Source organism: Salvelinus alpinus, chromosome 13 (genome assembly GCF_045679555.1).
Source record: "Salvelinus alpinus chromosome 13, SLU_Salpinus.1, whole genome shotgun sequence".
In the NCBI taxonomy this organism is placed as follows: domain Eukaryota; kingdom Metazoa; phylum Chordata; class Actinopteri; order Salmoniformes; family Salmonidae; genus Salvelinus; species Salvelinus alpinus.
The window spans coordinates 30,541,982-30,556,847 of record NC_092098.1 but is presented as its reverse complement, the minus strand read 5'-3'; the positions used below and the strand labels follow the sequence as shown (position 1 = coordinate 30,556,847).

General features: G+C 43.4%; 1 protein-coding gene across 4 annotated transcripts in view; it reads right to left on the bottom strand.

Annotated features, from left to right (window-relative positions):
• Positions 1-171: 171 nt before the first annotated feature.
• The window catches only part of LOC139537522 (rab GTPase-binding effector protein 1-like), a 29,361-nt gene continuing 14,666 nt past the window's right edge, over positions 172-14,866 (bottom strand). For 2 of the 4 annotated variants that reach the window (XM_071338936.1, XM_071338939.1), the window contains exons 12-19: positions 14,640-14,756; positions 12,848-12,946; positions 12,312-12,452; positions 11,146-11,335; positions 9,039-9,094; positions 4,534-4,683; positions 4,149-4,265; positions 172-3,465 (exon numbers count right to left, since the gene is read on the bottom strand). In XM_071338936.1, the coding sequence (XP_071195037.1) occupies positions 3,364-3,465; positions 4,149-4,265; positions 4,534-4,683; positions 9,039-9,094; positions 11,146-11,335; positions 12,312-12,452; positions 12,848-12,946; positions 14,640-14,756 (972 nt within the window). In that variant the 3' untranslated portion in view covers positions 172-3,363. The remainder of the gene's footprint in view (positions 3,466-4,148; positions 4,266-4,533; positions 4,684-9,038; positions 9,095-11,145; positions 11,336-12,311; positions 12,453-12,847; positions 12,947-14,639; positions 14,757-14,866) is intronic. The other 2 variants (XM_071338937.1, XM_071338938.1) reach the window with 2 other exon arrangements.

Genomic DNA, 14,866 nt, shown 5'->3' with positions numbered 1-14,866 from the left:
ATCCTCGGTTGGAAGAGCTTTCTGAACAAGATGCATTTCGCATTTTAGTCACTAAGTATCTGGAACTCACAGGCTGTGCTGTCCAGTGTTTTTTTATGGGTTCTACTAAGAGCCTTTTACAGGATTGCCCTCCAATGGTCCATTGTGTTTGAGGTACAGTCACACATTCCATAAAGTACAATTTGGTTTATTAGATATATACAGAAATGTACACAGTACTGTATATACATTTGCAAGAGGCCCTAGCAGAAGAGTCAAAGCATGCAAAAATAACTTTTTTGCAAAGATTCCTCCCACCATTATCAGAATGACTGTTCTGCAGGAAACATTACGCCACAGTGAAATCCTAAATTAAAACGTCTTAAATGAAAGCCACTGTCATTTTTCATTGGAATTTCAGTAACTGTAGGAGCGCAAGAAATGTGTTTATTCAAAGCCCAAATAAAGGGGTTGTTTGAGGACCTTAAGACAATTACACACAGCAGTACTATTCAAGGGAAGGGTAGACAAGTTATTCTATAGAAATGATAGAACCAAAAAGCCTTGTTAATGCTGACTGTTACGAATTCAATTTGAAATAGACAGATATTCAACTCCTTCGAAATGAATGGGGTACTGTGAACATGTCGTAGTGACTCGTGATTATCACTATAATGATAGAGCTTTGATACTTAAAATACACATGTATTTGAACCCAGGTCTGAAGGGAATTCACAATATTACACAGAATCAATCATTTTACAAGCCATAAACATTCATTTCTTTCAGCGCAAGTTAATCTGGCTTCCTTACTCATATCCTCTCAAAACATTGCAAGATTCTGATAAACTCAAGACATTTACAGATGTATCCAATTGATACAGATGTAGTACATGCAAGTCAAAGATTCAATGAATCCTTAAAAATCACATTGTCGTATTATGTTCAGTGTTAAGGAAACATTTTCCTATAAGGATGATTGTTTTACAACAGTTAAAAGCAATAAATCATGCGGTCATGTCTAAACATTTTCCATAGAGCAACCCTAAGTGCTGTAAGCACTGCGGTCACCTCAGCCAATGAATGAAAACGCATTTTACCCACCACACACAATTAAATCCACAAACTGTTAAGTCCATCACTACCACCATTTAAATCCTTGCCTAGAGGTTCATTCCTTTAGAGAAATTAAAATGCAAATACTTCACGGTGCATTACGTGTTTCTAAAAGTCTGTATTAAGTAGATAATTCTAATGTGGAAAGTTTCTCCCCAAAGCCAACCATTCTCTTTCATGTGAACTGCCTGATGGGATTGCTTGAGTGACAAACCATATCGAAAATGTGCGTTATATTGGTGAACTTTTCTGATGCTAGAGACCTCTATTTTGTACAGCTCTTGCTATTAGTAATGATCATAGCCTTCATTGCCAAAACCATATTCATTCTGATTCAATAATTCCATCTCCTAGTGCCCACTTAGGGTTCAGTGATTATCTGTCAGGATGATTTGACAGTTCTGTCCAAGAAAAAGGGACATGAAACCAACACAGAAAAATATGACCGGATCTAATTTAACAGGAAGAGTACTCAACCAGTTCCATGGAAACCTAGTAAAACCTGACCATGAGTCAGATTTCACACTATTCATCATTTCCAATGAGACATGACACCTAGACTTAAAAAAGCTCAAATGAACCATTTTTATATTAATATCAAATAATTTCTGGGTAACAATAAGGTACCTTACTATAATAGATTTCCATTAAAATTGGTAAAAATTACTTTTTAGGAAAAACACTCAAGCAAGAATTTTGTTAGGACTGTCTTGGCAGTGGAAAACTGAATACCAGCTGTAATTGACAGAGGTTTGCAACTCTTTCTTATTGGTCTATTGACCAATTTAACACATGCTGATGTCACTACAGAAAGCCAAAACCCCCGCCCATGCAAACCTGCTGATTAGAAGGTCCTGTGTAGATTGTATTTTCAACCAGCAACTATCAGGAAATAACACTTTTAACAGTGTTAGTTTCATCAGCTGTTGTACAATATGACATAAAAACAGGGTAGAAATCACATTTGACAGCACTGGGCCTTTAAGCAACTTCAGAATGTGCTCAAGAAGTTGTGCCAGAAACTCCATGACACTAGGGACAGTGTTGATGAATCAGGTAGTGTTCAATGTGGACAGACTTTACAAATGACATATCCTGGTCAAAGCCCCCTCATTTCAAAAGAGTATTTGTGGTGCAGCCAGAAACAAAACTATACGAGTGAAATATGAAATACATAGAAAAGGTAGAGACAAGAGTGCATTTTCTCAGCAAAAGAGGGATAAAAACCAGAGAGACTTTTCATCGATGAGTTACCATTAACATTCAGGCATGACACACTGAAAATGTAATCAAAGGAATATTGTCAACGGTGATCCCAGACCATGAAAAATCCACCCTTAAGAAGAATTAGTCAATTAGTTAGTTCTATGGATTATCCATTTCATTGAGATAGTCACCTGGAATGCCTTTCAATTAACAGGTGTGCCTTCAGTTGTACAACTGACTAGGTATCCCCCTTTCCCTTGTTAAAAGTTAATTTGTGGAATTTCATTCTTTCCCTAATGTGTTTGAGCCAATCAGTTGTGTTGTGACAAGGTAGGGGTGGTATACAGAAGATAGCCCTATTTGGAAAAAGACCAAGTCCATATTATGGCAAGAACAGCTCAAATAAGAAAAGAGAAATGACAGTCCATCATTACTTTAAGACATGAAGGTCAGTCAATTGGAAAATTGAGGTCTTCACTATTATTCTACAGTGTAGAAAAATAGTAAAAATACAGAAAAACCCTTGCATGGAGCGAGAAAAGGAGATTAACAGTAAACATAAGGGGGCAAGACTAAGAAACTAAGTGGGAGCGAGAACATTTTATTAACCACTTGCAGAAATTGTATGGATCCATTTGTTCCCTTTACCTGAAAGAGAAGTTGGAGATGAAAGTGCCTTAGAAGAAGACTACAAACTCCTCCTTTGGTTGGGCTAATATGGCCAGTCCAATGTCTACAGTAGAACCACAGGAAAGACAAGAATTGCCACTGCAGGAAACAGTCATTTAGTTATTTACAACCTCTTAGTAGTAGTGTTCACCTTCACTCCTGCCTTGTGTACTTCAAATCCTATACAGAAAAGGCCTTTTCTCCTGTAATGATAGATTTTTGTCCTCCATCTTGGATTTAGACTTCATTTAAAAACACCCACACCCCTCCAGAATCCTTCCATTGGGTGGTAGAAGTGGGGGAGTGGCCTGGAAAGGTGGGAGAATGTCATTAGGCCAGTGAGATAGAGGGAAATGAGGGGCAGGAGGGAGAATGGAGTTTCAGCCAAGGGTATCATGTCTCTGGGAGCTGGCTGATGTCAGTCAAGTTGGTGTCGTTGAGGATGGCTCGGATACGGTCTAAAGAGTCAGCCTGTCTGATCTGCTCCAACTGGACCTGAGGGGGAAGAGTGAATTATTTATATTGAATTTACTAGATCTAGAAATACACATACAGCCATGTAGATGACGCACATCAGAGATACAGTAAAATAAGTCACTATCAAATAGTGTAATGAGCACTAATGAGGTGCTGTATATGGTTGAAAATAAAAGGAGAGCCGCACACTCTAGGAGCTCAGATGCAAAAATGTAATATCCAACGTTTCGACAACCAAGGTGTCTTCATGGTTGCCATGGTAAGAGGTGTACTATAAGAGTTGGAGTAATGTTGCCATAGTAACACCACTATCATGCGGACCCACCTATCAAGTGTAAGGTCAGACTATAGAAATAGAATGAATTCACTCTATTTCTATGGGTCAGACAAGGTACAGATCCATTTGTCAAAGAGAAAGGTATGGCTAAGATCTACATCACAAATGTTGATTGAATACTATTATGCATTTTACAAGCAAGTAAGTGTTCCTCCAATTTTAGGGGAAGGCATGCATTGCCTACCAATAGACAAAGCGGCACGGTCGTACATAACCTAGGACACATATTTTGGAGGCGCATTTTCTGCCCTATTGACCGGAATATATCTATGAATGTTAAACACCACCAACTGAAGAGTAAACACCGTTTGTGATCTCAGAGAGCCTAGTGGCCATGGTAACCCAGCAGCAGTACTGTCCATACCTGGAGTGTCTGGGAGAGCTTGACAAAGTCCCTCTGCACCTGCTCACTAACATCCAGCTCCGTCTGCAACCGTAGGGCTTTGTCCTTCTCATCCAACGCCTGAGCCTCAAGGGCCGTCTGTCACCACACACAGCACACTGAGTATCACTACCACTCGATGCTGAGACTCATCACAGATAGTTGAGAAAGGAACAGCAGCAGTGGCCAGTTGTAACATACAGGCCAGTGGAGTCTGCTGTGGGGAGGATGACTCATAATTGCTGGAACAGAGCCAATGGAATGGCATCAAACACACGGAAACGTGTTTGTGTATTTGACACCATTCCACCTATTCCGCGCCAGCCATTACCACAAGCCGGTCCTCCCCAATTAAAATGCCACCAACCTTCTGTGATACAGGCTGTCTGGTATGTCTGAGCAGTGAATGACCTCTGACCTTGGTTGTGGTGAGCTCTCTGAGCTGCTCCTCCAGACTGCTCTTCAGACCCTGGACACTCGCTAATGTCTTCCTCTTTTCTGCCAGGCTGCTCTCCAGCTGGGAAATGAGCACATCACAGTTATTATCAACTACTGGCACAAACAGTCTACTACCAAACTCAAAGTCATGATTTCACAGTCTGGGGAGGCTGTTTGATGTTGTTGGAACGATGTGTTGATAATGAAGGGGGCTGTGCCTTACTGGTAGGTTCTCCTCTGTGTCTTTCTCACTCAAACACCCACACACGGAGTGTCACCTCCTTCCATTACAACTGTTTGATTTTCAAATCCAAACGAGAGGTCTTAATCCCCCATGGGGGGAAAAAACGATCAATGTGTCAGCTCTTGATAAGAGCGGAATATGGAATTATAACAGCCTCCTGTCCAGACCAGTGGGACACAGCTCCTCTCGCTGTTTCACGTGATCTGTGCGTCAGCTAGGCTAGACAGACTACGATGCAGAGCAAAACAATTAGGTTAAGCCAATGGTCTCCAACCCTGGTTCTGGTAGAGAGTTCGGTGCACAGGCCTTTGTTCCAGCTCAGTACTCAAACACCCAATTCAAGTAACCAACTAAACATCAAGACCTTGGTTAATTCAGGTGTGTACGTGCGAGGCTTGAGCAAAAGCCTGCACCCCCTGTAGCTCTCCGGAACAATGGTTGGTGAAAACTGATAACCTCATTAATTTACAACGGCTTTCACATAACACATTGATATGATAACTTCCGGCGCCGAAAAGAGATGGCCGCCTCGCTTCGCGTTCCTTGGAAAATATGCAGTATTCTGTTTTTTTATGTGTTATTTCTTACATCGGTACCCCAGGTAATCTTAGGTTTCATTACATACAGTCGGGAGGAACTACTGAATATACGATTAACGTCAACTCATCATCGTTCCTACCAGGAATATGACTTTCCCGAAACGGATCCAGTGTTTTGCCTTCCACCCAATACAATGGATCTGATCCCAGCCGGCGACCCTGTGCGACGCCGAAAAAGGGGCAAACGAGGCGGTCTCGTGGTCAGGCTTCGGAGACGGGCACATCGCGCTCCACTCCCTAGCATACTACTCGCCAATGTCCAGTCTCTTGACAATAAGGTTGATGAAATCCGAGCACGGGTAGCATTCCAGAGAGACATCAGGGATTGCAACGTGCTCTGCTTCACGGAAACATGGCTAACTCAAGGGACGCTAACGGAGTCGGTGCAGCCAGCTGGTTTCTTCATGCATCGCGCCGACAGAAACAAACATCTTTCCGGTAAGAAGAGGGGCGGGGGGGTATGCCTTATGATTAACGAGAAGTGGTGTGATCATCATAACAACACACAGGAACTCAAGTCATTCTGTTCACCTGATCTAGAACTCCTCACAATCAAATGTCGACCGCATTATCTACCAAGGGAATTCTCTTCAATCATAATCACAGCCGTATATATTCCCCCCCAAGCAGACACATCGATGGCCCTGAACGAACTTTATCTGACTCTTTGTAAACTGGAAACCACACACCCTGAGGCTGCATTCATCGTAGCTGGGGATTTTAACAAGGCTAATCTAAAAACAAAACTCCCTAAATTCTATCAGCATATCGATTGTGCTACCAGGGCTGGAAAAACCATAGATCATTGTTATACTAATTTCCGCGACGCATATAAGGCCCTCCCCCGCCCCCCTTTCGGAAAAGCTGACCACGACTCCATTTTGTTGATTCCAGCCTACAAACAGAAACTCAAACAACAAGCTCCCGCGCTCAGGTCTGTTCAACGCTGGTCCGACCAATCTGAATCCACGCTTCAAGACTGCTTCGATCACGCGGATTGGAATATGTTCCGCATCGCGTCCAACAACAATATTGAGGAATATGCTGATTCGGTGAGCGAGTTCATTAGGAAGTGCATTGACGATGTCGTACCCACAGCAACGATTAAAACATTCCCAAACCAGAAACCGTGGATTGACGGCAGCATTCGCGTGAAACTGAAAGCGCGAACCACTGCTTTTAACCAGGGCAAGGTGACCGGAAGCATGACCGAATACAAACAGTGTAGCTATTCTCTCCGCAAGGCAATCAAACAGGCTAAGTCCCAGTACAGAGACAAAATCGAGTCGCAATTCAACAGCTCAGACACAAGAGGTATGTGGCAGGGTCTACAGTCAATCACGGATTACAAAAAGAAAACCAGCCCCGTCGCGGACCAGGATGTCTTGCTCCCAGACAGGCTAAACAACTTTTTTGCCCGCTTTGAGGACAATACAGTGCCACTGACACGGCCCCCTACCAAAACCTGCGGGCTCTCCTTCACTGCAGCCGAGGTGAGTAAAACATTTAAACGTGTTAACCCTCGCAAGGCTGCAGGCCCAGACGGCATTCCCAGCCGCGTCCTCAGAGCATGCGCAGACCAGCTGGCTGGTGTGTTTACGGACATATTCAATCAATCCTTATCCCAGTCTGCTGTTCCCACATGCTTCAAGAGGGCCACCATTGTTCCTGTTCCCAAGAAAGCTAAGGTAACTGAGCTAAACGACTACCGCCCCGTAGCACTCACTTCCGTCATCATGAAGTGCTTTGAGAGACTAGTCAAGGACCATATCACCTCCACCCTACCGGACACCCTAGACCCACTCCAATTTGCTTACCGACCCAATAGGTCCACAGACGACGCAATCGCAACCACACTGCACACTGCCCTAACCCATCTGGACAAGAGGAATACCCATGTGAGAATGCTGTTCATCGATTACAGCTCAGCATTTAACACCATAGTACCCTCCAAACTCGTCATCAAGCTCGAGACCCTGGGTCTCGACCCCGCCCTGTGCAACTGGGTCCTGGACTTCCTGACGGGCCGCCCCCAGGTGGTGAGGGTAGGTAACAACATCTCCACCCCGCTGATCCTCAACACTGGGGCCCCACAAGGGTGCGTTCTGAGCCCTCTCCTGTACTCCCTGTTCACCCACGACTGCGTGGCCATGCACGCCTCCAACTCAATCATCAAGTTTGCGGATGACACTACAGTGGTAGGCTTGATTACCAACAACGACGAGACGGCCTACAGGGAGGAGGTGAGGGCCCTCGGAGTGTGGTGTCAGGAAAATAACCTCACACTCAACGTCAACAAAACAAAGGAGATGATTGTGGACTTCAGGAAACAGCAGAGGGAGCACCCCCCTATCCACATCGACGGGTCAGTAGTGGAGAAGGTGGAAAGTTTTAAGTTCCTCGGTGTACACATCACGGACAAACTGAATTGGTCCACCCACACAGACAGCGTTGTGAAGAAGGCGCAGCAGCGCCTCTTCAACCTCAGGAGGCTGAAGAAATTCGGCTTGTCACCAAAAGCACTCACAAACTTCTACAGATGCACAATCGAGAGCATCCTGTCGGGCTGTATCACCGCCTGGTACGGCAACTGCTCCGCCCACAACCGTAAGGCTCTCCAGAGGGTAGTGAGGTCTGCAGAACGCATCACCGGGGGCAAACTACCTGCCCTCCAGGACACCTACACCACCCGATGTCACAGGAAGGCCATAAAGATCATCAAGGACAACAACCACCCAAGCCACTGCCTGTTCACCCCGCTATCATCCAGAAGGCGAGGTCAGTACAGGTGCATCAAAGCAGGGACCGAGAGACTGAAAAACAGCTTCTATCTCAAGGCCATCAGACTGTTAAACAGCCACCACTAACATTTAGCGGCCGCTGCCAACATACTGACTCAACTCCAGCCACTTTAAAAATGGGAATTGATGGAAATTATGTAAAAATGTACCACTAGCCACTTTAAACAATGCCACTTAATATAATGTTTACATACCCTACATTACCCATCTCATATGTATATACTGTACTCTATATCATCTACTGCATCTTGCCATCTTCATGTAATACATGTACCACTAGCCACTTTAAACTATGCCACTTTATGTTTACATACCCTACAGTACTCATCTCATATGTATATACCGTACTCTATACCATCTACTGCATCTGCCATGCCGTTCTGTACCACCACTCATTCATATATCTTTATGTACATATTCTTTATCCCTTTACACTTGTGTGTGTGTGTAAGGTAGTAGTTGTGGAATTGTTAGGTTAGATTACTTGTTGGTTATTACTGCATTGTCGGAACTAGAAGCACAAGCATTTCGCTACACTCGCATTAACATCTGCTAACCATGTGTATGTGACTAATAAAATTTGATTTGATTTGACATTGGTGATGGTAAATAAATCATTCACACCTACATTTGTACATATTGTTCCATACATTTCAAACAGCAACTACTAATCTAACAAGCCAGTGGTTTAGGCCTTAGCTGGGATTACATTATTGAAGGTAGCCACTCAAGACAATCTGACTTCACATTCAGAGGCGTGACTCATGCAGTCCCCCTACAGTTCATGTACCTGTTCTTTCTCGGCTTTCACTCGCTGCAGCTCAGTTTTCAGACTGGATAATGACGCTGGGGAAAAGAAAAAACAGATACATAAAGTATCATTATGATGGTAATCAGAACGTCAACCCCAGACATGCGTTCTAGAATTCTAATGCAGGTCTTGGAAAATTAGTTGTCAATTCATGAATAATGCATCAGCGCTGTGTGGCTAGTCTTAAAGGGAGCGAATCTCCTCTGCCAAGGAGAGTGGTGTGTGTAGTGTGAGGTGTGTGTGTGTTACTAAGCATGCAAACAAAATACTCCATGCTATTAGACTGACACACAGAGCAATCAAGTGTTCATAACTTGGGCCAGAATTCAACAACTTTTCCGCACTTTAAGCAGTGTGTTTGATTAACATTTCTGAAGACAAAAATAAACAAAAAAGAAAGCTATGATGTTATGCCATATTAATGGTATTACATGGTTAGTCATAACCATGCTAACTTAGAAGATTGAAGTGAATGGCTATGACTGGACGATGCTAGCATATAACAGGTGCTATGTCATGTCCATAATCCTCTCATTCCCATACCAATCTGGCATACCACATTTTCAAAAACATTACTGCAGTGAGTGAGTTTCAGTGTCATACAGTCATTAATCCAACATGTACAGCATTAACACACAAACAGCCTAAAGAAGGTTCGTCAGACAGTGTGTTTCGTACCTTCCAAGATGTCTGAACAACAGTCACCAACCGAGAAAAAAGGAAAGGAGAAAAATGTTTGAGTACAAAGGAGAGGGGGGAAAAATCTTCAGAGAACGAGGCTTTGATGAAATTCAAAGGAAAAGACAGGCAATTTCATGGTGTAGAAGCCGAGTTCAGTTGCGCTGATGGGTTCAGTATGTGACCGTGAATCTGAACACTTGCTCAGCACATGTTTAATCCCTTAACTCTACTGTAATTTGTAGCGCTGAAACTACTGTAAGCCATACAAGTTTGAGCTGACGTCTAAGCATCATATTTAGCATATCTGGCTCTTATTAAATGCAACTCAAGATTCTTTATTGCTCATATTCACTCTGCACCAGCAGTTCCTCAACAGGTGTCCAGATAGCTCAACTCAGAGCCATAGATAAACATCTACAGATGAAATGTAAACTTTCGGTAAATCTGGCACATTAATCAATAGATATCTTGATTAATGAGCATGAGGATTATAGCACAACAAAGTGACAGTGTCTCACACAGTGGGTGAGAGACACTGTAGCTTGTAGGGCTCTCCAGGTCTCGTACCCACTGTGAAATTTAGTGGAGGATTGGTGATGATCTGGGGGTGCTGGAATCAGGCAGATTTGTCTTTGTGAAGGACGCATGAATCAAGCCACGTACAAGGTTGTCCTGAAAGAAAACCTGCTTCCTTCTGCTCTGACAATGTTCCCCAACTCTGAGGATTGGTTTTTCCAGCAGGACAATGCTCCATGCCACACAGCCAGGTCAATCAAGGTGTGGATGGAGGACCACCACATCCAAGTCCCTGTCATGGCCAGCCCAATCTCCAGACCTGAACCCCATTGAAAACCTCTGGAATGTGATCAAGAGGACGATGGATGGTGACGAGCCATCAAACAAAGCCGAGCTGCATGATTTTTTGTGCCAGGGGTGGCATAAAGTCATCCAACATCAATGTGAAAGACGTGGAGATCGTGCCAAGACGCATGAAAACTGTGATTAGAATAACCCAGATTTTTGCCAAATATTGATTTCTGAACTACAGGTTAAAACATTAGTATTGTTGTTTAAAAATGAATATGAACTTTATTTTCTTTGCATTATTCAAGGTCTGACAACACTGCATCTTCGTTATTTTGACCAGTTGTCATTTTCTGCAAATAACTGCTCTAAATGACAATATTTTTCTTTTGAATTTGGGAGAAATGTTGTCAGTAGTTTATAGAATAAAACTATAATTTAAAATTTTCCCCAAACACATACCTACAAATAGTAAAACCAGAAAAACAAATAATTTTGCAGTGGTCTCTTAATCTTTCCCAGAGCTATATGTCAAATATACATCTATGGTTCTCATCTATCCTTATGTGTCAAGCCTAAGGAATGGGAAGGTGAGCCTCACCTATCTCCTCCTTGCAGCCATCTATCTCCAGCTGTAGTGTGTCCTCCAGGTTCTCTTTGAAGCACTGCTCTGCCTGGAGCTGCTCCTTCAGGAACAGGATCTCCGCCTTCAGCTTCTCTTCCAGGTGGTCTGCAGCCGTGCGCACCACAACTATGTCCTCCCGCAACTGCAGCACCAGGGCTTGTAGTTCCTAGAGGGGAGCAGAAATAGTTGCACGTACCAATTTAAGTGAGTCACAATGGGTATATGAATGGTGAAAGAAGTACCTGATGGACATGTAAATAGCTCGATGGTGTGAACCAGACGGCCGTCTGCTTCTGGGGACCATGCACGTGGAGATGTGTATGGTGACTTACTCATACATTTCAGACCCAGTTGTTCCATCCCTTTCATACTGTTACTATCAGTTCTTCCAAGATTTTTGTTTTCTTCATTTACTCCAATGTATTCCTATTTCAATCCCTCATTTAAATTTGTTTTTTTAAATTGAATACTGAGATATGAGTTTATATGGAAGGAAAAGACGCCAATAACCATTATGGTGGTTACGAGAGTTTAGATACTGCATTTTCATCAAGTTTTGGATTCACTCTAAAGACTTGTTCATGTTAAAGCAGTCAACAAGTACACTATAGAATCTTTAACACCCTGAAGGGCCCTAGTATGTTCTCCCTGCCAGTTCATTAACCAGTCAGTGAAATAGTACCTGGTCAGTCAAGGTGATGGTTTCAGTTCTGAACGACAGATTCTGTGCAGGTCTGCTAACATTACTAGATCTTTACAATTCCAGGTGTTCTGTTTTTTACAACATTAACATGACATAACACTATCATTTGTGCAGAATCTATGTATTTGGAACATAAAGTCTTAGAACATGACTTGACTAAATCTAGGAATAAAATACATATCACCTTATCCCCCTTGCATTTAAATGTGGAATATGACTGATGTTTTCATCTTTGTCAATGCCATGTAAGCACGGGGGAAAAAATGAAGAGCCTGGATGGTCCTTGCAATGAACTCTTGTTTATTATTCAGATGTCAAGAGACATTCTTCTGTAAATCTATGAATTAGTGTGAAAAAAAGAAGGGGGCTCTCCTTTAGACTATTGAGATGCGCCTGAGAGCAATTCTCAAAATGGTGGCTGTGAATGATTGTCTCGTACTTGCACCATGGTGGGTAGTTTGAAGTCCTCCTGCTGCTGGAGAGATAAGTGGAGTCTGTGTTTGCCTGTTAGGCTGTCGTTGTCCCTCTGCAGTCTGCTCAGTTCCTCAGCAACCTGCTCCCTGGACTGCATCAGCACAGCCTGATTATGGCAAAAACAGCACTCCGTCAAATCATGTGGCACCATCCTGTTTCCTCCTGGTGATTCAATGTACTGTAAAATGGAACTGCCGGACACAGACTGAAGGACACAGAGACTACAAGTGTGATTAGAGGTCAAGCGTCTACTATCAGGCAGAACATTCCATAACATTTCCACTAGCTCTCTCCTCAGCAAGATAAACATCCTTCTTAATTACAGCAAGAAGCTGGTTGAATCACTAAATCAAAAAAGGCACACGCAGCGATGGAATGTTCAAATGCTTTTGCTGCTAACTTTATTTACACAGGCCTTCTGGCACAGACGGACACTATTGAGACACCGGAGGCCCAAACAGAGGCTGTATTGAGAGGCTGTAGCAGAGAAGTGCTGCTCACCATCTGTTCCTGTGTGTTCCGCTTGGCCTGACTGAAGGCCTCTTGTAGTGTTTTAAGCAGTGACTCGGACTCCTGGACTCTCTGCATGAGAGCAGCGACCTGGGACAAAGCAAGAAATACACATACTCCAGAGGATAACTGAACATACAATCTACAGAAAAAGAATGACGTATCCTGATTTATCCACATTCCAACCGTAAGCATTGTACAGTCGTGGCCAAAAGTTGAGAATGACACAAATATTAATTTTCAAAGTCTGCTGCCTCAGTTTGTATGATGGCAATTTGCATATACTCCAGAATGTTATGAAGAGTGATCAGATGAATTGCAAAGTCCCTCTTTGCCATGCAAATGAACTGAATCCCCCCCAAAAACATTTCCACTGCATTTCAGCCCTGCCACAAAAGGACCAGCTGACATCATGTCGGTGATTCTCTCGTTAACACAGGTGTGAGTGTTGACGAGGACAAGGCTGGAGATCACTCTGTCATGCTGATTGAGTTCAAATAACAGACTGGAAGCTTCAAAAGGAGGGTGGTGCTTGGAATCATTGTTCTTCCTCTGTCAAACATGGTTACCTGCAAGGAAACATGTGCCGTCAACATTGCTTTGCACAAAAAGGGCTTCACAGGCAAGGATATTGCTGCCAGTAAGACTGCACCTAAATCAACCATTTATCGGATCATCAAGAACTTCAAGGAGAGCGGTTTAATTGTTGTGAAGGCTTCAGGGCGCCCAAGAAAGTCCAGCAAGCGCCAGGACCGTCTCCTAAAGTTGATTCAGCTGCGGGATCGGGGCACCACCAGTACAGAGCTTGCTCAGGAATGGCAGCAGGCAGGTGTGAGTGCATCTGCACGCACAGTGAGGTGAAGACTTTTGGAGGATGGCCTGGTGTCAAGAAGGGCAGCAAAGAAGCCACTTCTCTCCAGGAAAAACATCAGGGACAGACTGATATTCTGCAAAAGGTACAGGGGTAAAGTCATTTTCTCTGATAAATCCCCTTTCTGATTGTTTGGGGCATCCGGAAAAAAGCTTGTCCGGAGAAGACAAGGTGAGCGCTACCATCAGTCCTGTGTCATGCCAACAGTAAAGCATCCTGAGACCATTCATGTGTGGGGTTGCTTCTCAGCCAAGGAACTTCTCCCAACCATCCAGGAACAGTTTGGTGACGATCAATGCCTTTTCCAGCATGATGGAGCACCTTGTCATAAGGCAAAAGTGATAACTAAGTGGCTCGGGGAACAAAACATCGATATTTTGGGTCCATGGCCAGGAAACTCCCCAGACCTTAATCCCATTGAGAACTTGGTCAATCCTCAAGAGGCAGGTGGACAAACAAAAACCCACAAATTCTGACAAACTCCAAGCATTGATTATGCAAGAATGGGCTGCCATCAGTCAGGATGTGACCCAGAAGTTAATTGACAGCATGCCAGGGCGGATTGCAGAGGTCTTGAAAAAGAAGGGCCAACACTGGAAATATTGACTCTTTGCATCAACTTCATGTAATTGTCAATAAAAGCCTTTGACACTTATGAAATGCTTGTAATTATACTTCAGTATTCCATAGTAACACCTGACAAAAATATCTAAAGACACTGAAGCAGCAAACTTTGTGGAAATTAATATTTGTGTCATTCTCAAAACTTTTGGCCACGACTGTACATTCTTTGAAGATTAAAAATAACTCCTCAAACAACAAAAGAGCTAAGCATAAAGATTACCTGACGCTTTACTATCCTTGACACTTTTTGGACTCTGAAGTGTGTTAATGTGTGTAAGGAGGACAGACCTTTGCAGTGGTTTCCTCGTTGCCCTGTTTCACAGAGTCCTCCAACTCCTGTTTTTCACTCATGGTTCTCTCCAGCTGGTCGTTGGCCTGCCGCAGCATCACCTGGAGCTTCTTTACCTGAGAGACCAGATACAGAGACAAATGAATGAGAAAGATTGGCACCAGCTAACTTGCACTTTTTCTTTCCCCCATTAATTTAGGATTCTTGTGGTCAGATTTCTAATGCA